This window comes from Stigmatopora argus, chromosome 15 (assembly GCF_051989625.1).
Source record: "Stigmatopora argus isolate UIUO_Sarg chromosome 15, RoL_Sarg_1.0, whole genome shotgun sequence".
NCBI lineage: Eukaryota > Metazoa > Chordata > Actinopteri > Syngnathiformes > Syngnathidae > Stigmatopora > Stigmatopora argus.
This window is the reverse complement of record NC_135401.1, coordinates 7,288,113-7,308,177: the sequence shown is the minus strand read 5'-3', so window position 1 is coordinate 7,308,177 and position 20,065 is coordinate 7,288,113. Positions and strand designations below refer to the sequence as shown.

General features: G+C 42.8%; 1 protein-coding gene and 1 long non-coding RNA gene across 5 annotated transcripts in view; both read right to left on the bottom strand.

The window, feature by feature from the left end:
- LOC144090271 (uncharacterized) overlaps nucleotides 1–17,911 on the bottom strand; it is a 31,888-nt gene extending 13,977 nt beyond the window's left edge. Inside the window, exons 1-3 of one of the 2 annotated variants that reach the window (XR_013305323.1) lie at nucleotides 17,867–17,911; nucleotides 17,476–17,522; nucleotides 1,852–1,974 (exon numbers count right to left, since the gene is read on the bottom strand). This is a non-coding gene — a long non-coding RNA (uncharacterized LOC144090271). Of the gene's footprint in view, nucleotides 1–1,851; nucleotides 1,975–17,475; nucleotides 17,523–17,677 lie in introns of both variants that reach the window. The other variant, XR_013305324.1, reaches the window with a different exon arrangement.
- Nucleotides 17,912–18,417: 506 nt separating this feature from the next.
- Nucleotides 18,418–19,854, bottom strand: tmem229b (transmembrane protein 229B). Of its 3 annotated transcripts, none has more exons than XM_077621272.1 (2): nucleotides 19,771–19,854; nucleotides 18,418–19,125 (listed from the first exon to the last, which is right to left on the bottom strand). In XM_077621272.1, exon 2 carries the CDS (start codon nucleotides 19,091–19,093, stop codon nucleotides 18,527–18,529), a length of 567 nt encoding a protein of 188 aa, XP_077477398.1. In that variant the 5' UTR covers nucleotides 19,094–19,125; nucleotides 19,771–19,854; the 3' UTR covers nucleotides 18,418–18,526. The 3 variants fall into 3 exon arrangements, with proteins under 3 accessions (XP_077477398.1, XP_077477397.1, XP_077477396.1); XM_077621271.1 differs by lacking the exon at nucleotides 19,771–19,854 and adding an exon at nucleotides 19,494–19,638; XM_077621270.1 differs by lacking the exon at nucleotides 19,771–19,854 and adding an exon at nucleotides 19,413–19,550.
- Between the last annotated feature and the right edge of the window lie 211 nt (nucleotides 19,855–20,065).

Sequence of the window (20,065 nt, the reverse complement as noted above, 5' to 3'; positions counted from 1 at the left end):
TCTGCCAGAGACATAACGGCCCTAGAAATGAAACCAAAACTTCCAAGATGAAAATGAAAATAAAATGATGCTACTTTTGTTGGTCCTGATACCAAACTAATACTCCTCAAGGCATTGGTCAAGACGGGGTCAGTGCAGGTTCAAAGAACCAGCGGAATTCTCCCTCCAGTGCGTCTTCCCGGGCCAAGTTGGCCGTTAAATCCGTCTTGCTTCTTACCGATGACCCGTGAGCGATTGGGAGGCCAAATCCCAAAATCCGGACGCTGGTTGAATCTAGCTAGGCGAGGAGGAGCGCTTTTGTAATTCCTCTAATTGAGATTATTACTTCCTAAGTGGCTACTTTCAATTCATCAAGCCTCCAAGAATCATTCCCAGGTGTCATCATAGCATACTGTAACATACTGTATGGCCTCCCTGCCAACTAGCGGATTACCATTGAGGCGACGCTGCATTCCTTCACGTTGCCCGGGAAGCTTTATTACCAATTAGGAATGAGCGACTTAACGGTGCGAAATGAGGATTTGCGGCATTAAAATGCTTGTTTTGTTTTCGAAGAAAAGGGCCTGGGCGGATTAGAGGAGGAAGCAGGAAATGACAAAGCCCAAAACTCCTCCAGCCACTGCTTCACTTCACAAGGGGGGCCGCTCGGGAAGCGGTCCGATCGATAATGCCGTCTAAACGCGCCGCGACTCGGCTTTTTTTTTTTGAACGTGGCGGGAAGTAGCCGCCTCTCAAAGGAGGCTTTGTGAGATTTAACGGCCGGAGGACGGACTGGGAATCCTAAACCAGAGCTCCAACACAAGCCTCCTTACGAGCGGGTGGAAAAATACGCCTGGAAAAAAACCACGCAGTCACTGCCATTAACGGCCATAGACGTCCCACTTGTATGATGTACTGGTCACAGTATTAATTTGCAGTGCCGGCCGGCCCCTCCCAGTTGACATGGGCGTCTATTAGTGGCGTTAAAAGAGCATTTTTTTGCAAGCTCATTCCTACAATCAGAAGTAGAACGAACCAAAGCTGGAAGCCTTCGCTCGTAATTGTCACTACAGTAGACAGGAGTGACTGGACAGTATATAGAGCTGGCGCAACTAAACAAAACAGACGCACGCTCCCCCCCGAAACTTTTCCCCGCTGTGCTTTCACTTAAGCACCCCCCTGAACTCCACCCCCGACTTTTCCCCCCCTTTTTTTTTTTTACGATGCCCCGTTTCCTCATAAACTTTTTGCGACGTTTGGAATCCATTAGGAGCAATATCCCACTTTTCAAAACATCCTGGATCTTTGCGGGAGGGGGCGCGAGGGGGGGGAATTTCCATTTGTATTGAGGGCACAGCCAGAATGTCACAGGAACCAGGGAAAGAAGATGTCGTCGTAAATTCGTTTGGCAGCTGTCGACTGAAGCAACTTTTGTTTTTGTTCAAATCCCCCAACTGGAAATTTCCCCCATACTGTACAAGCCAGGAATTCCAATATATATACACTTGATAATTATTTATAATACAAATACATAATCATTTTCAATCTTATTTTTGTCCTCATTTCAATGGTCAGTTTTCAATTTAATTTTTTTGGGTTTCACGGCCAATTTCATGCTGTGGTGAAATAAAAAAAATGTAAATAATAAATTTGGAGTTGCATAAGGTTGAAATGACAAAATACAAAATTTTAACAAATAATTATCACTTTTAAAAATGAAGGAATATTGAAAGTAATGTAAATTAAATATCTGAATAAATATTCAAATACTGTAAAGCTACGAACACTAAACGAATGACGTATTCAATAATACATTTAATGATCTATTTACTAATTAAGAAACACCACCTGATGGATTAGTGGTTTGCTTACCTGGTTTGGGTGCGGGTAGCGTAGGATCGATTCCCACTCAGTGGCGGTTTGATTGTGAATGTGAACGGTCGTTTGTCTCTGTGTGTGTCCTGTGTCTGGCTGGCGACCAGTCTTGGGCGTAGTCTGCGAGACAAACACAGAAAGCAAACAAGATTTACAAACAAGGTGATGAAAATACAAGCAACACCTAGACCGGAGCGAATCTGATTGGTCGACACACAAGGAGCAGGCCTTCAACTGTTCAAACTAAAGGGCTATCAGACGAGAGAAGACCAGAACAGAACCAGAATGGCAAAGAAATGAGTCAAAGGCAGAAAAAAATGGAAATCTAATGGTTTTTCTTTTCAAATTGGCTCCAAGATGAGTGTTTTGCTTTCCAAAGCTTGTCGTGTGAAAGGTAAACCAAACTAGAGAACAACTCAAAGCTCATCTTTTTCATACCCGGGTTTCTCGCCCTCCTTTGAACTTTTTTTAGGATGGCCTGACTCTCCACTGACTTTCCACCGTAACAGTTAGAAGAGGTTGTTATCACGGGCCAAACAAACCTTTGATCCAATGCAGATAAGAAGCAGTGGAGTGTCGCTAGCCATTGTTCTGAGCGCAGAAAACACGAGGTGCCGCCAGACAAACAACCTGTGGCGGAGCGCCAGCCGGGAACGGGAGGTGCGCCGGATCGCCCGCCACGGGAGGCATAAACAACTTTGAACAATAGCGCCGTGCGGCCAGCGAGGCTCTTTCCTGCATACGCGCCCCCTCGCGTGCGCCCTCGCATCCTCTGGACGGCCAGACATGTGCCTGAAGCATCAGCGCCTGACCAACATCCGCCCTCCCCATCGCTCGGCCTCCAAACATATTTTTGAAAAGGGAGCTTTCACTGTTGCCACTTCAAATGGTCTGGACGCCTATCGCTGTCAATGGCAGCCAATGGGTTCAAACCACAAGAAAAAGTCCATTCAAGAAAATGTCAAGGAAGGCCGAAAGTTGTCCAACTTTTCAAAACTAGCGGAAAAAAAAAAAAAATTATATGTGTATATATATATATGTGTATATACATATATATATATATATATATATATATATATATATATATATATATATACATATGTGTATATATGTATATATATGTATATTTATATAAATATTTATATAACTATAAATATATATGTATTTATATATATGTATGTATATATATATATATATATATATATATGTGTATATATATATATTTATATAAATAAATCAAACTCAAACATAAATAAGTGGACCGCAAGATAAGTTAATAAATAATGACATTTTAAAAAACCTTTCTGAAATTAAGGTTGAAATAAATAAATATAAGTTTAAATAAGTTAAAAATACCATGATTAAAAAAATACATGTAAACAAATAAGATATTCAATAATGCATAATGTGATAAATACATTTTGCCATAAATATGATTATATATTCTAGAAAACAATCTTGAAATACAGTAATTACACCAATACTGGCATAAATAATTGAATGACATGTTTAATTAATAATTTATTTAAGTATATTATGTATGTATATAATTTTATATGTATATATCTATATCACTAATCGATCCGTTTGAATAATACGTATATTGTCTGTTTGTAGTGTCATCAATTAAACATAGTTTGGACATGTTTAGTAGGTCATTGTATTGTGTTTTGATTTGTTTAACCCGAGCACTTGATTTGAATTGGGGTTGTATAAATCTGCCACTCCTGTTCCTCCATTCACCCAACCTGCAAAAAGTCCCTTCACACACCCAAAGCAAAAAAAAAAAAAAGAAAAAGAAAAAAAAAAAGGGCCTGGCTCCACTTGTTAACTCAACTCGAACATCCCGACAGACGTGGCTCAGCCGCTCTCTCCCGGATGACTCCACATGATTGATGCTATTCCCACGTCCAAGCCCAGAAACAGACAGAGGGGGGGGTTTCGGAGGCTCGTAAAAAAAAATGAAGAAAAGGAGGACACAGGGTTTGTGGGTAATTTGGGGGCGGCAGATGAGCGTCGGGGTGAGGGGCGTCCAGGCCAGATGTGAGAGGAATGTGCGGTCGGGGAAGAGTATTCGGATTACGCAGCCCACAAGTCGTTAAGTGATGTCCAAAATTTTCACTCCAAGATAAGATTGCCAAAGTTAACCCATTTTTAGCCTTTTCACTGCCATTGACGGCACTTGACGTCCAATGCGTTAGTTCGGATTGGGCGTCGATCACCGTCAATGGCGGCGAAGGAGTTAAGAGACCTCACAGCTGTTAAGAGACCCCCCCCCCCTCGTATTTCAGACGGGTGCATCAACAATGAGGCCTTGAGCGCCATCACCTCGGCGTTCTGGCTTTGATTGCATTTATTTGCTCAAAGTCACCTGAACGCTTGATAAATGGATTGCGGCCCGCGGACTTTGTTTACCGTTTTCGGGTTATGACAAGTCAGGAGTCTTTCTTCCCCTAAGACAAATATACCCGGCCAAAAAGGCCGTCCGCGTTTCACGTCTGATTGCCTTTAAGTCGAGAGGGCTGTTTGTACAGCTGTGAGAGGGAAAAAAAAGAAGAGAAGAGGAAGAGGAGGAAATGAAGAGAAGCCAAGACGTTTGTGTTTGTTCTGCCGAGTAAGACGAGAGCCAGGAAACGGCTGATTGACCGCTTCGGGCTCGCGCCTCCTTCGACCTGCAACCTGGAACCTGGAACCTGGACTCCCTCCCTCTGTGGCCCCGTCCCCTCCCGCAGCCTGATTCACGAGGCAGCCAGAGATTTTTAGCTAGGTCAGCACGATTGACAGGCCGCTGTTTCAGGTTGGAAATGAACTGGTTAAGAATTTCAAACAAAATGAATAGTTTGGAATTAAGGCTTGTGGACAGTTGGCTTTGAAATGTGGACTTTTTGGGTTGCCAGACATGCGTCAGCGGGAGATATCAGGAATTCAAGACCTGGTTTTTGGTTTCAAGGTATAAGGGTTAAAGTCCTATGACTTGGAATCAAGTCAGACTTGAGTCAGGAATGTGACGACTTCAGACTTAACTTGACAAAATATGAAAATATATGCAAGTCAACTTTAACTTCACGTACTACAGTTCATTTTAAAGAAAGGAGAAGACTGAGATGTGAAATTTGACCTCCAATAATAGATTAGGTTGAAATTTTATGAAAATGTTTGGATTTCAGAAACAAGTAGGGGCTTCCGATTTGGATTCCAAAACAGGGTTTGGATTCTCAAGTAGATTTAACAGCAATTTGGGGAGTTTCGACCAAGTTTAGGGTTTGCAATCAGGATACAAGAATGGATACAGTTAGACAAAGTGGGTCAGGGTTACAAATGGGACTCCTAACATAACATGCATTAAATGATTTTTTGTCTTTCAGAGGAAGTGAGAAGTGCTGATGAGTCTCCGTTGGAGCGTTCTGATGCAACAGCAACAACAGGATGAAGCAAGGCGGCCCCCGACCTCCAATTTAACGGTGCCGCCACCCTCCCATGGATGTTCGTGTGTCCCTTTCGTGACTGAGGAAGTGTGGGAACACCAATAAGAGCCCCCATTAAACTCATTCGCACCCACCTGCCTTTCATATCATTGGCAAGAAATACACTACAGTCTCTTTAAAAGCCTCTTCTTTGGAGCTAAGCCTAAGTCAAAATTGAACGTCTATCCCCGTCAAAGGCAGCCAAGGTGTTAAAAGTAAGGACAGGAAGAAGGCCATACAAGGAGGCGTGATGCTTAACTGCTCTGCAGATGTTTGGTCTCCTGTATACTTTTTTTTTTTGGCTCCAAAAGGCCAATTAAGCGCCGGTCTTAATGAGGCTGGCAGACACCCCATAAAGTGTCTGCGTGACTGAAAGAGTCGCTCATTAGCCCCCCCACCGCCTCTCAAAAAGCCGCCCACCTCCGCTGCGGCCATGCGGGACAGGAAGTGATGGATCAGACATTTGGTGAGTGGCTTTTTGACAGAGTGACTTTATGCCACTGCTGTGTGGCCGCCACGTCGCTTGAATGCTCGTCCTTGTGCGGTCATGATGCAGTTTTTCCAACGGCTAAGAAGCACCCAAACAACCTCAAGGGAGTCGGTGCGACCATAAACCAAGGCTTTTGCAAACAGCATTGGAGTGAATGGCATCGCATCGTAATCGCAGTAAATCGGAATCGGATGGGAATTAAAATGAATCATATTGGAGTGCACCATAACTCAAGTTACTTTATATCAGCATTGAGATAAATACAAATATTAAAGTGTAAACACAGTGTAGCTACATACCGTAATTATAGTCAATTAGATTGAAATTGAAGCTAAACATATTATACTATAGCATAAAACGAGTTAATCGTTTCATAATTGTCATCTGTGTCATCCTATATTACTGATGCCTCATAAAAATATTTGCCTAGACAGGAAACACATAAATAATAATGTGTGACTCTTGTGAGGATAAGGTACGAAAAATGAATGAAGGAATGAATACATTTTGTAAAAAAAAATATTAAATTAAATTTGGCAATTATTTTAGGACAAAGACGGTCTCATAAATGAAGTTAAATGTATTTTTGGATCGTAATTGGTGTAAATCAATTTGTAAATAGTATTCAAAATTAGAGTCAATGGTTCTATATTGTGTCTTAAGAGGGACATTTATATATCTGTTGATCTCTTATTTAGATTCATTATTCTATGTCTTATGAGTCAATGCAGTAGTTTAAAAAGTTGAACTCTATTGCATTTGTCATAGTTGAAAAACAACAACAACAACAACAACTCCGAACACAGGAAAACTAACCAGCAAGGACCAAAAATCGAACTAAACTAAAGGCAAACAAAGTGGCGAGCCTCTAGGGACACCTGAGAAATAAGTGGTCGAGGGAAGCTAATTGGCTGACGCAAGAGTCGGCCTGACAAACAGGTAGACCAGAAATGAATCAGCAAAACACAAGACCTAGAAACACGTAAAGAGATGAACACGCCATATAAATATATTCTAGAAGTACAACATTAACTCTAAATAGCTGCCATTGACGTCAACAGATCGATGTTCAACCCTTTTTGATTGGGAGAGTCGGCAACAATTATTCGCCGAGAGCCATGCCCAGTCAAAATGGATGACACATTTCACACCATCAATGGTAGGGAATGAGTTAACAACATGACTTGGCTTGACTTAACATCCTGACAGAATCGGCGCACCCCTTCAAAAAAAAAAACTCTCTTGCCCCGCCTACACCCTTTTTAAAATCCAAAAAAGGTGGTCCTAATGGAGCCCATGCTTGCAACTCCCACAGGGACTGACAGGAATGTGTTGTGTTATATCTTTAGCATAATAATCAGCGTCATAATTCCTGCAGATATAAGACACCTCTGGCAGCCTTTCATTCCAAAGCCTCCGCACCCCTGGTGCTCCCCCAAGGCTGCCCTAACTTATGCGGGACATCTGGCAGACAGACGCTGCAACTTGGAAGGATGTGGGGTGGAGGGGGGGGGGGCTCAGTGGGGGTGCCGTAACGATTCAGACTGTTGATGGAAAACTTCACCTCTCGCTCCTTTAGGTGTGAGTTTATTCTGTTGATGCGCCCCCTTTCCACAGGAGCGCTATACAAAAATATACAAAAGCAGGCAAAAATGACAAGATCAGCTAAATTTTCAAGTGACGCACCCCCCTTTAAAAACCTTGGAGAAGTGCTCCACCGTACGGGGGGGAAAGAGGGGTCATTTGTCAGATGGATTTTTTTGGTTTAAAGGTGTGCCCAAGAAGTTTGGGTTATGGTGAAAGTGACTTAAAATGTTTAGCTGATTCATACCCTCTTTGCATTGTGTAACACTTTGCGGAGGGATTTTTTAATACTACACACAAGTTCAAACCAAGAAATGTTTTGATCAAAAACAAAAATCTAAATAAGCTTGGTCTAGACTTTTCCAGTCGTGCATACGGGGACGGTTAGTCAGTTTGTGTAAATGTTCCTCATCCCAAATCCCCATAGAGATGGCACACCCAACCTGAAAATATCAATTTAGCCAAAGAATGTCAAAATTCCATTTTCCTAATCTACCGAGCTAAGCACCCCCTATAAAAATTTCCACAGGAATGGCACCCTCCCACACCAACACTAAAGTTAGACAATTTCTGTAAATGAAAAGGACCAAAAATGTATTTTTCATCCAAAACATTTGAAGCAACACACCTCCTTATCAAACCTTGTCTCTGGGATAGTATACATGTAAACTGCCAATCTATAAATCACTAGTTTTATCAATATGCAAGCCAAGTAGCATCAAAATCCAATTTTCCTAAACTTTCCCAACTACACCCCCACTTCAAATTCCCCATTGTAAAGATACATCCCACACCAACCCTAAAGTCAGTCAATTTACGTAAATACAAGCCAAAATGGTCTCCATCAGCCTTTTCCAAACATTTGGTCTACGTGTCGCCCTACAAATTCCCACAGGGGTGGCGTACTCCTGAAGCCACATATTAAAATGTGTAACTATATCAATACACAACCCAAACAATATTACAATCCCATTTCCCTAATATTTCCAAGTCACGCACCCTCTTAACCCTAGAATGGTAACCCTCTATTTCAGGGGTTACCTTTCACGCTTCTGAAATAGAGGGTTACCATGGTTACCGGGGGGAAAAATGGGTCCTAAGCAAGACGGTGCAATGAAGGGTACCCATTTTCCCCCCCGGTAACCATGGTAACCCTCTATTTGAGAAGCGTGAAAGGTAACCCCTGAAATAGAAATAACCATTCTAGGGTTAACAATCCTTATAAGTATGGTGCACCTCCACACCAACGCTAACTTCGGTCAGCTAATGAAAATGCACAAGCCGAAATGGTTAAATCATAAGTAAGCCGCCCTCCCCCATGTAGCTGATCAGCATCCTTTGACTCTGAGAGATAAAATGGTATCGTGTTCCTTCAGCCAAAGAGAGCGTCCACTGTTACAGTCGTCTTTGTGCGGAGGACCTCCACAATGGGACGCTCGCGTCTCGATATCGCCGCGGCACCCCCCCCTCCGACGCAAAAATCAGAAGGACGGGCTCAGATTGATATCGGATTGTCGGAGAGCCGCCCTCCGTCGGATTCCCGTTTCAGGGGCGACAATGGTGCGGTCTATCCCGCGCCACCGGCTAAATGTCAGTTAGTGTCCGACACCCTTGTGAAAAGGTGAGGAAAGCCCCAGGGGCTGATGGGTAAGATCAGCCTCTGTCTACAAGCAGTACATGATGTACGGTTAGATCGGGTTGCCTTTTCTTGGTTAGTGTTTACTTTCACACGATGTTGCAAATTATGTATATTCCTTTAACATTTCACTGCTCAGGTGTTCTACGTTTCAATTTACAATCCCGTCGTCTGTATCAGTTCGTGGACGAAGCTACAAAATGGCCTTTCCAAAAGAAGTACGATTATTCGAAAGGGAAAAAAGGGGGCAGGGAAAGAGGAAGTGCCGAGCTAGCGACAGGAAGCAGAAGCGGTGAAACATCTGCTATGGATCCTTTTTTGTTGTTTTTTTTGGAAGCGTGTTTTGTGTGTTGTTCGCCGTTTGCTCGGCCTTGACTTTGGCATGGAAGAGGAGAGCCAAGAGCGAACAAAAAGGAGGATAAAAGGGGGGCCTGATGAAAAGCCCTTTCTGACTCCCTGTGACCCACATTCATTTGCACAGCTTTTATTTTGTGAGGTTGCGGGGGGGTCGGTTCGCTCTGTCTTGGCAACAGGCAGCCGCTGTGAAAGAATTCCAGCGCTCGCCAAAAACGCTGAAGGAGCGAAAGAAGGAGTGGACACTGCGTCCTCCTACCCTTCTTCTCCGTTGCCCCTGACGACGACACTCAATGAATACCAGCAAAAGCAGAAAATGTAAAAGACAAGGAACAAGCAATGTAGGAAAATCTCCTCCATTCTTCTTGTTTTTTTGTTGTCCACAATCTCCACTTTTGATGCTCTACTCCTGATTCTATGATGGCCTTAGTCTCATCTTGAGGCAATGTTCAATATAGCAATATGTAGCTACCTTCAGTCTCAGCTTTGCTGCAAATTTGCTAATTTTAGCTGCCCTCAGTCTCAACTTTTCAGCAAAGCTCCGTATTTAAGGTGCCCTTAGTATCATTTGGGATAGTCATTTCATTTTCAGACGGATCAATGATGAGACAACATTCAATACTCAAATCTATAACTTGCCTCAGTCTACACTTTGCGTCATTGCTCCTCATTCTTGCCCATCTTTGGTTGTCTCCTCATCTGCCTTCACAAATATCGTGTGCGGTCTTTTGGTCGCCGGTCTTTTGGTCGCTGGACTTTTGGTCGCGGCCTTTTGGTCGCCCGGACCCAAACAACGGGCGACCAAAAGACCAGCGACAAAACGGAGTAAAACAACACAGTTTACGCATCAATAAAAGCCAACAATGGCCCTGAGCAGTTTCACTGAGCGGACGTGTGAGTGTATAAGAGTTTGTATGTACATGCATTGTCCCTTTAAGAAGCTACGTCAGTCAGGGTCTTAACAAGTTCTCCAACAAAACGCAATAAAAGTACAAGAAATTTGGAGCTTTTCTTTAGCCTGATAATTAATAGGGCATTAAGTATGACTAAATAATAAGTTTGTATTTAGGGAATTTGAGCAACGATTTAAATGGTAATTATCAATAACCTTCCGGGCGACCAAAAGACCGGCGACCAAACGACCGAGTACCCACAAATATAGGGTAGCAATATCACTTCAATTTCTGGCTATACTCAGTCTGGACTTTATTGCTGCGTACGTACTTTCAGTGGTCCATTTAAAAAAAATGACTTTTTTTGAAGGGGTAAAAAACCTTGAGTGAAAGTTTCTGAGGTGCGAGTTTATTTATAAATGACTTAGGAATCGTTAAAAAAGGGATACAAAATACCCAGCTGCTTTTACTGAAACACCCGTCATCTTCTCAATGGCCTAATTCCCGTCTTGGATATTTTATGTCCTTTTCCCTTAAATTCAAGTGAGTCATATTTTGTTATGGTTTGACGACACACCAAACCCGAGCCACTTTGTACCTAATCCATTTTGCGCTTCTCCAGAGAGCAAAGAAAGACGGCGGCTTGGCCAATGCACGTCTCACAGCAGCTGCGTCTCAATCAACGAGCGACGTGAAAGGACGACCGCTGGACGGTTATTAATGGGCTGTTTGATTGGCGTCCAGACGCGCGGCCTCGCCACGGATGAATGCCGCGGTGACATCATCGGCGAGCCGTAGGTCAGCTCGTCGGGCAGCTGACTGCCACTGGCCCGGCGGGAGAAAGACTCCTTTGAGCCCCCCGGACCGGGGCTTCATTAGCAGTCGGGTCGACCCTCGACCCCACCCTCCGCCCCTCGACATGTATCAGCATGCGCAGACGCACAGGACATCGCAAAACAAGGCGGCTTTTTCTTTCGGCAGTCAGTCAATCAAGCTTTGTTCTTTTAATGCCTGGGATTTTTTTTTTTCGGGCGATGCCCCCCCCTCCCCAAGCTCTGGTTAAACGAGGGTTGCAACTAGAAACGATAAAAGTCGGAGGCCAAAACATTTCTCTCTGGTTTTGGCCCTTTCTTTTACCGCTAATCATCGTTACACTGGCCGCGCTTTTCCTGCCATTAAGACACGATGGAGGCCAAAACCGCAAATAACATGATAGTCGTGGAACCCAATGCGCCCGCAACTCGGCTACTCCACTTTGGAATGCATTTCTGCAGCGCAGCACTTTTCCACATCCATCCTGGAATGGACCCCACCCACTCACTTTGGAACCCCCAACCCACCGCTTCTCGCCAACGTGTTTCATCTCACTGGAAAAGCTGTTTATTTCCCTTTTAAATGATGCCTGAATTGGCAGTTTTGCAGCGTGTGGACAAACGCAATGTACCGTGGTAAAAGCCAACAATCACAAAATTACAAAGATGTTATTAATGTGACATCAGGACAAACCAAACATTGCTTTGCCAATAAATCGACAATAACAAACATTGTTTTTTTTTTTAAACAAAAGAAGCAGATTTACAGTCTGTCCCTATTTTCTCTAAACACGCAATTGCACTGAGAGTTTAGCGTGTTTATTTGCCGTTGATGGAAATGGGGGTAAGAGTTTGATCAAATATATGACTTGTTGCTTGGAACATACTACTTATTTTTGGTGGGTATTTACTTTTTTTACTTGTAAATGTTCTATTCGCAAAAAAATTCAAAAAATCGGACCATTGACATTTTCAACAATTCATATAATTGCACCTTTTAGGGGACACACAAATAGTACTTTTCACTCAGGTTTACATTTTTTCTTTTTTTAAAAAATCTGAAATGAGAACCCTAAAAATTACCATATGTTGTTGGGAGTGAAAAATATGACTATTAAATAAATATAAAATGTATTATTTTAATTTCCTAAAAAAATCTAACACCTGTCTCCTAAAATTTCAATCATTTTAATTTTAAATTTACAAAATTAGTGGTCAATAAATTCAATTTTTTCCTGATTTTCTCTTCTTATAAAAATCTATAATCAGTCCCATAATTTTTAACAGTGGTCTTTTTTGTACATTATAACTTCTTTTTTTTTTTTTTTTTTTTACATGCAAGTCCCAACTTAACTGCTGGAAAAAAAAACACCATTTCATTTTCCAGGTAGACGCCCTATTAAACAAGAGAAGAACATCAAAAAACAGTTGAGAGCACTCCCAGTCAAACTAGATTGAATTTTGATTGGCGTCATTGGCAGCCAAAGGGTACAAACATTGTCTGGTGGTCCGAGTCAAGAAAAACAAGTGAAAGGAAGATGAGAGGAAACTCGGAAGGGAAAATGGGAGGAAGCGGGGGAGATAACTAGAGTGTGACCTGCATCCTGACAGCCCACCCTTTTCCTCTCTTGCATTTTCTCTCCCAGCGCACCCTGGCGGTGACCCCCAACCCGCAACTCCATATTTGTTGATCACTATAGGCCCGCGATGACTCACCGCACGTTAAAAACAGCCGGCGGCTTTGACAAGTCTCCACACCTTGTTTAATTGTGAAGTAAGTTCAATCATGAATCAACATGTATTCATTCATTTATCGAACTTAGCTGACTATGTGCGAAAGGCAGACTACACCCAAGATTGGTCGCCAGTCAGCCTAAAGCACATGGACAGACAAACAACCAACCGCACTCACAATCATACCGCCACCAGCAGGAGTCGAGCCTGCGTCAAAGTCAGGCGAGTCAACCTCAACACCCAGAGGCGTCCAATCAACACGTAAATGTACCGTATTTTCACGACTATAAGGCGCACATTTAAGTCTGAAATTTTCTCCAAAATAGACAGGGCGCCTTATAATCCAGTGCGCTTTATATATGGACCAATACTAAAATTGTTATCACGATAAAATAAAATAAATCAGTCGATAGGACAACTACGGCAAGCAGCCCCCGACTCTACTATTTTCCTGTAGATAAAGTACTGCGCAGTGACTGCTGGGATATATAGTTCTTTTTTGTCAATACACCCAATGGATTGTGGCCTGGCGATCGGCATCAACACAGTTGCGAAGCATGGAAGACAGCCTTGGAATAGTTACGCTAGCTACTGTTTGCGAATGGATTGTGGCCGCCTGGACGAACGTATTAAACTCATCGTTTTCGACGGACAATTGTTCAATTCGGACACAGAAAATGAGGACTTTGATGATTTCGTGGGTGATGATGACGTGAGTACATTGTAAAATGGCTAAATAAAGTACAACCGAACTCAGTCTTGCTTCCCTAGCCTTTTTAAAAACGTGTTTTTAGCGTGCGGGTGTAGCGTGAATTTGGTGCATGTAGCACCAAATTAGTGTGTTCGCCGTTGTAGTACATTGATACTATTAGTGCAAAGTTATCACAGCCGTCAACCTAGGTGTATTGACAAAAGGACTATATATCCCAGCAGTCATTGCACACCGGAAATAGCGTCTGGGGCTGCTTCCGTAGACAGCGCTATTACGGTTCGATAATCATCCATAAATAATATATATATGCCATGCCTGGCTGCGTCTAAAAGAACGGTGCGTCCTTTGTGTGTGTAAAATACAGAAATAGCACTCGTTATTGACACTGCGGCTAAAAATATGATGCGCCAAATAGTCGTGAAAATACGGTATTTCATTAAATAACTGCCAATGAGAGGATAGGCAGAATCATGCATAATGAGTCCCGCGTCATATCGGGCCAGTCGACAAGGTGATACACGGCGAAAAAATTCCCCCGCAACTTTCGATTGGCAGAGTTTTGCTTCTTGTGTGGGATGAAAGTGCCGCCAGGCTTCTGTTTATCTTAGCCAACGGCAGGCGAGACTTTGATAGGACGCCACCGCTGTTTGACGGGAGTTTCTACCAGAGCACATGTGAAACGCTGAAGGCCTTCAAGGTGAAAACTTGTTTGGACAGATAAGAAAAGCCGAGAGGGAGATAGTTTACACCTGTCGGTTGGTCCGTGCTTGCGCCCTTTCAAAGTGTGGAACTTTACCAACATCTACGCATGATGCAAATCGATAATGAAGCTTTATTTTTTGACGAGCTTTGTTGTACTATGATTATTTGTTCAGGGCAATTAGCCACACCTAACTGGGAGGCAACAACAACAATCAAAACCAGACTTAAATGCTTATTAATTAACACACACACACATACACGCCCAAATACTGAGTCAGCATAAGTCACCATAATAAAAAAAAAAATGGAGGCTTTTCCAGAAACCCGTCGCACATGTTATGGCCTGCTAAAATTAGTGTGTGAGGTTAGTTGGCGCAGGTAACATTAATGCTGTTCTGACTGCAGCGTGGGAGGAGCAACATAATACTCTCATTTATATAATGACAATCACACAAAAAACAATTATAAACGTCATTGAACCACAAGAGGCAGTACTTTTCTTAGTTGCACATAATTAACCTCGCAAGTCATCCTACCCACATTTGGATGGTTTCATACCTGTCAACCTCTGCCGATAACTGCCCTTATAAATGATTATGATTCCCCTTACAACCCCCCCAAAAAACCTTACAAACACCGTACGAGTCGTACGGTGTTTTTAAGGTTTTTTGGGGGGTTTGTAAGGGGAATCATAATCATTTATAAGGGCAGTTATCGGCAGAGGTTGACAGGTATGTGGTTTCAGCACTCAAGTTGTCGTCTTTACAAATGCGCACCCTCACAATGATAAATACTCAAAATCCACAACATCTAAAGTAAATGACACATAGTCGCAAGGATGCAACTTATGAAGTATACATCCTTACAAATTTCCTTTCATACATGTATGCAAAATGACAAAGTCGCAGCTTCCAAAGTATTGTCGTTCACGATAGAACAACCTCATCTTAACCGGTATGCAGGCAAGTCAAGTCACAATTCTTTCTGTTGCCCTTATTCACAGAAAATGTATCATGTGGGTTCACAAAAATAAAAAATAATAAACCAGACTAGGAAAAGGGCCACAGATGGGTGATCCCCCTCCAGGATGACCACACTCGTGAGAAACCAGTCTTACAAGAGTGCTTCCTAACAAGTACACATCTTTGTAAGTGGTCTTAAACACTTGTAAACAATGTCCAAATGTTTCTTTGCGTAGTCATTCAAAAAAGAACACAACCTCACAATGTATTGTCCTCTCAAACATAACCCCCACAAGGATACAAGCCCGCAAAAAAAGTCCACTAGTTCACCAGAACACAACCCCCCCCAAGAACGCCCTCAAATAAACAAGTTCACGAGTAGTTTCCCTCCCCCACTCACATATTCACACGCATACCAAGTCATCATTTTCCCGAGTTATGAGGGGTCCAGATGGGCCGTGTGGCGGGGGGTGGCGTGGGCAGCATTCTTGCGCCAACTTAAACCTGCTCCGGCATTCGATCAGACACGGGTGGTCCGTCGATCTGACCGGAGAGGGCACGTTGCACCAACTGTCAGCAAGTGCACATCAAAAGGCAGCAGAAAGGTGACCCGCGTTCCATTCTGCACCCTCCCCGAATGTCAGAGCACGCCCCCCCCCCAACCGCCGGACGCATTCTTAGCATCTCGAATCGCCCGCGAGGGGGAATTAGGGGCACCAGCTCCACCTTAATTCTTTAACTCATTCGCTGCCATTGATAAGTGGTAGGCGTCCAATCCATTCGGATGGGTGGGCCAGCAGCGATCGATCGGCAAATGAATGGAAGGCCAATTGCCGTCAATGGCGACCAATGAAACGTGACAATAAATTGTTTTTTTTTAATGGAAGAAAGAGGTCAGCGACAAGCTTACATTTCCAGTTTGCCTGTCAGTCATTGACGAGGCGAAACGGCGAAGGTAAAAAGGTCGAGGGCGTGTTTGTGATTGTTTGCCGACATGGATCAATCAATCACGCAGACACGAGACAAAAGCCAGGAAGGCCTGAGGTAGATTTCTAATCAGCGAACTTTCACACCCGTCTGGCCAGCGACTCGCAGCCAATCAGGATGGACGTACAAGCGTGATAGATGGCTATAAAATCCACTGTTGCCGTTTATGTTTATGCAAGGAGAAGTAATGGATCATTGGTGTTCTGTAAATGTTCTCGGGTACAGTTTAGCCATCTTAAGATAACTTTGTATTGAATTTTAACTGGGTTAGGAGGAAGTGACAGGAATAAAGCCTGAGTTTAACTCCTTAAAATACATTATTTTTGAGCCACGACTTTATAAGGAAATTTAAGATTGCTATAGAATGTTGTTCTTTAATTGAAATACCTTGGCAAACAATTTCACAATACTTATATAGCATTAGATCTTAATTGTTTTCTTTTCTTTTTGAAACATGGTTATTTTTGGACCGGATTGTTTTCATTTTACTGCATTTCTTCTTCTTTTTTACCAAAACATTGAAATGATTGTTTTTAAAGTATTTTTAAAATATTTACATCACTTATTATGGTTGATTATCTCTCATTTGTCATAAGAATAATGCGGTAAAATTAGATGGAAATTATATTTATGTGTTTTGGTAGGAATTGCAGTAAATATATCTTATCTCATTAGTAATGAAGCCTCCCAGATCAAGTGGATTAGAAGTCTCTCACCGTTAATGGCAATGAAAATGATGATGCTACTAAAGAAAGACCAGTAGAACATCAGCACACCGTTAGATTGTAATCTTATTTGATGAGCGCCACTAAAACGACAGCTGCCCTCAGTGTCAATATCGACAGTTGTACATCGAAAAGTCCATATTTGCATAGCGTGATGACATTGCAAACTGGCAGGGGATAGAGTCACCAACAATAAGAAAGCAGAAAAGAGAACGAGCTTATTAGTTTAAAAAAAAAATCTAAATACTCATTACAGTGGGGCACCAGACCACTTGCCCCGCCAATATGCAACACACAACGACATCATCATTTGCCTATGAAACGATTTCCTGAAAGACATGCCGAAAGGCAGGATGTTTCACCATGGGGATTATTTACACGGCAAACACAATTTGGAATATGCAAAATTTTTCCAAGACAGTTGTACTTGAACGCGGCAGGCCGTGAGCGAGGCGTTTAAATAACAGACAAAAGGCCCCATGCCAATCAAACAACGTCATTTGTCACTTGGTCAAAGCAATCTTGAGGAAAATATTTAGATTAAAATAATAGGATAGACAATTTACCGGCTGCCCCGTTTCCTTGCATGTGTCCAATTTTGCAGTTCCTCCATCTGTCGGACAGAAAATAAATAAAGGTTTATATCGGCAGTGTTCGTGATGTTCCAATTTCTGCATGCTTTTGGGACGTGGGAGGAAAGTGGAGCACCCAGAGAAAACCCACGCAAGCCCGGGGATCACATGCAAACTCCACACATTGAGGACCGACCTGAGATTGAACCCTTGACCCAGATCTGTGGAGCCCGGGCCGCAACATAACACTACTTACTATTTTCTGAATAAAACGATTTTAGTAAAAAGTAGTGCATTTTTTTCTCCAAAGAGTGAACTTGGATTAAAGCGTTTTGGTTTATTTTACAAAGAAAAGGAACATGGTTTGTGGCTCAGCGAATCCTACCTATTGTATTCAGTAGCTTCCCACGTGATAGGTCGCAGATATGTGGACCAAACAATTTCCGGTCATAGTTACTCGATCGGCGTTAAATGACAAGAGAGAGGAAGCAGTCGCCATCGTGTGGTGAACGTGTGTATAACTTTTCAAACTTTTTTTGCATTTTGCATTTGAATTTTTTAATTGGACTTTTTCACTTCATTATCATTATTTTACAACTTTATCCAGTTGTTTTTGTATGCCATTTTTTTGCTTATGAAACTGAAAAGTCTTTCATAGCATTTTCCACACTTAAATCGCATTTGTAGGGTTTTATTACTCCGGTTAACAATATTATTTCCTCGATTTGTATTATTTTTCCTCATTTTATATATAAAAATTTTTTTTGGCATCTTAAAAAAATATATTATAAAATCTATTTTTGAAAAATTTAAAATAGATTTTTTTTAACATAAGTTATAATATACGTAGTAGTAACTTTCTTTGCCCGCCTGCCTTCTGTTTTCATGGGTTTTATTCATGTATTTTTATGTACAAGTGACTTGTCACACACTGAATGCTTTTTAATGTTTTTATTGTTTTCTCCCAGACATTTTTCCATTTTTAAGTGGTACATTTTTCATTGAAGTGGGTTAATTTTCACATTTAAATTTAAACACGGTTTCCTCAATCCCATTTAAACAAGCTACCAATCCCGGAATCCCGCAGCTTCTTCTCTCCTTTCCTGGCGGCCCTCATGGCCCCAGCCAGGGGGTCGGTCCAGCCGTCGTCTGAGCCCTCGTGGTAGCGCAAACGGAGCGTGTTCTGGATGACCAGCCTCTCCGCCAGGAAGGTGGCAAAGTACCACAGCACGGCGTACTCGGCCGCCACCAAACCCATGAAATTATATCGTAATTTGGAGTAGTTCCAGGGGCAGGCGCCCAGGCGCCGCAGCAGCAGGCCGGTGCTCAACTCCCACACATACAACCACAGGGTGTAGACCAGGCAGCGCACTACCACGTTGACACGGTCTCGCAGACGCAGGAAGATGCGCTCCATGGCCAGCATGCACGTTCCGTAGAGGACGAAGGCCCACAAACTGCTGGTGCCGGGGAACTTCCAGTTCCGGTGCACGACGAACTCCCAGCACGCCGTGAAGATCACCTCGCACACGAAACCGTGGATGGCGTACAGGTACCACCGGCACAGGGCCGACAGCGGCGGCGGGGGTGCCAGGATGGACATGGTCGCCATGGCGACGCGGCTGGTAGACTCAGGGCCCAGGTCTAAAAAGAGAAACAAGTTAGTTGCACCTCACCAAAATTAGCATCAAATTGACAATAGACATCCGCTTGCTTATAATCGGCCCTCCCAGTCCAAATGGATCGGACGTCTATCTCCGTCAACATAGTCAATGAGTCAAAACTTGGAAGTTCAACTCTTAAAAAAACATTTAAAAAAGAAAAAAATGTCCCCCAGTTAAATGGTTCAGTGCTGCAGCACCCCCAGAAGTGTATATATGTGCCCGAATTATATAATGTGATCAAGTTTCAAAATGTAAATGGTTTCTTACGTTTAAAACAAGTATTATGACTCTGCCCCATGCTCACACTTAATTGTGTTTGGGGATGGATTTCAGTTAATTCTCACCCACCGAAAACTCCAGCGGACTGCATGCTTGCTTAAGTCAACTGACATGCATATTGCACACCTGAACGCACCACGGGCGGAGTCCCCATTGCTTTGAAGGCAAACGCGGAAGAACGATTTAAACGACCTTCCTATGCGGCGAAGTGAAGGTACCTTGAACGTCACACGCATTTGAAACCCTTTTAAAACGGGATAAGAGGCCACGCCGTCGTTCATTAATGACGTTGAAAACGCCTGACGAAATTCGACAAATGTGACGTGGAACCAAATGAGTGACTCACCATCGCGTCACCCCACAAGTGGCGAGCCCACGGCCGGCGAGGGAGCCTGATGGGCGGCTGCGTGCCTGGCGTTAGTCGGTCTCCGGTTAAAGTGTGCAACAGTCAAAGATAAACGACGAAACACAATCACAATTACTGACCTACTCTCACAAACAAATTCTGTTCCATAACATTGTTTTAATTGCTCATTTGGTTGAACTGCTTCTAATTTTTAGACAATATTTCAGCCTCTGTCCCCATGTTAACTGAAATTTCTCAGTAATTTAATTTTAAAAAAAAAGGGCAAACTGACATG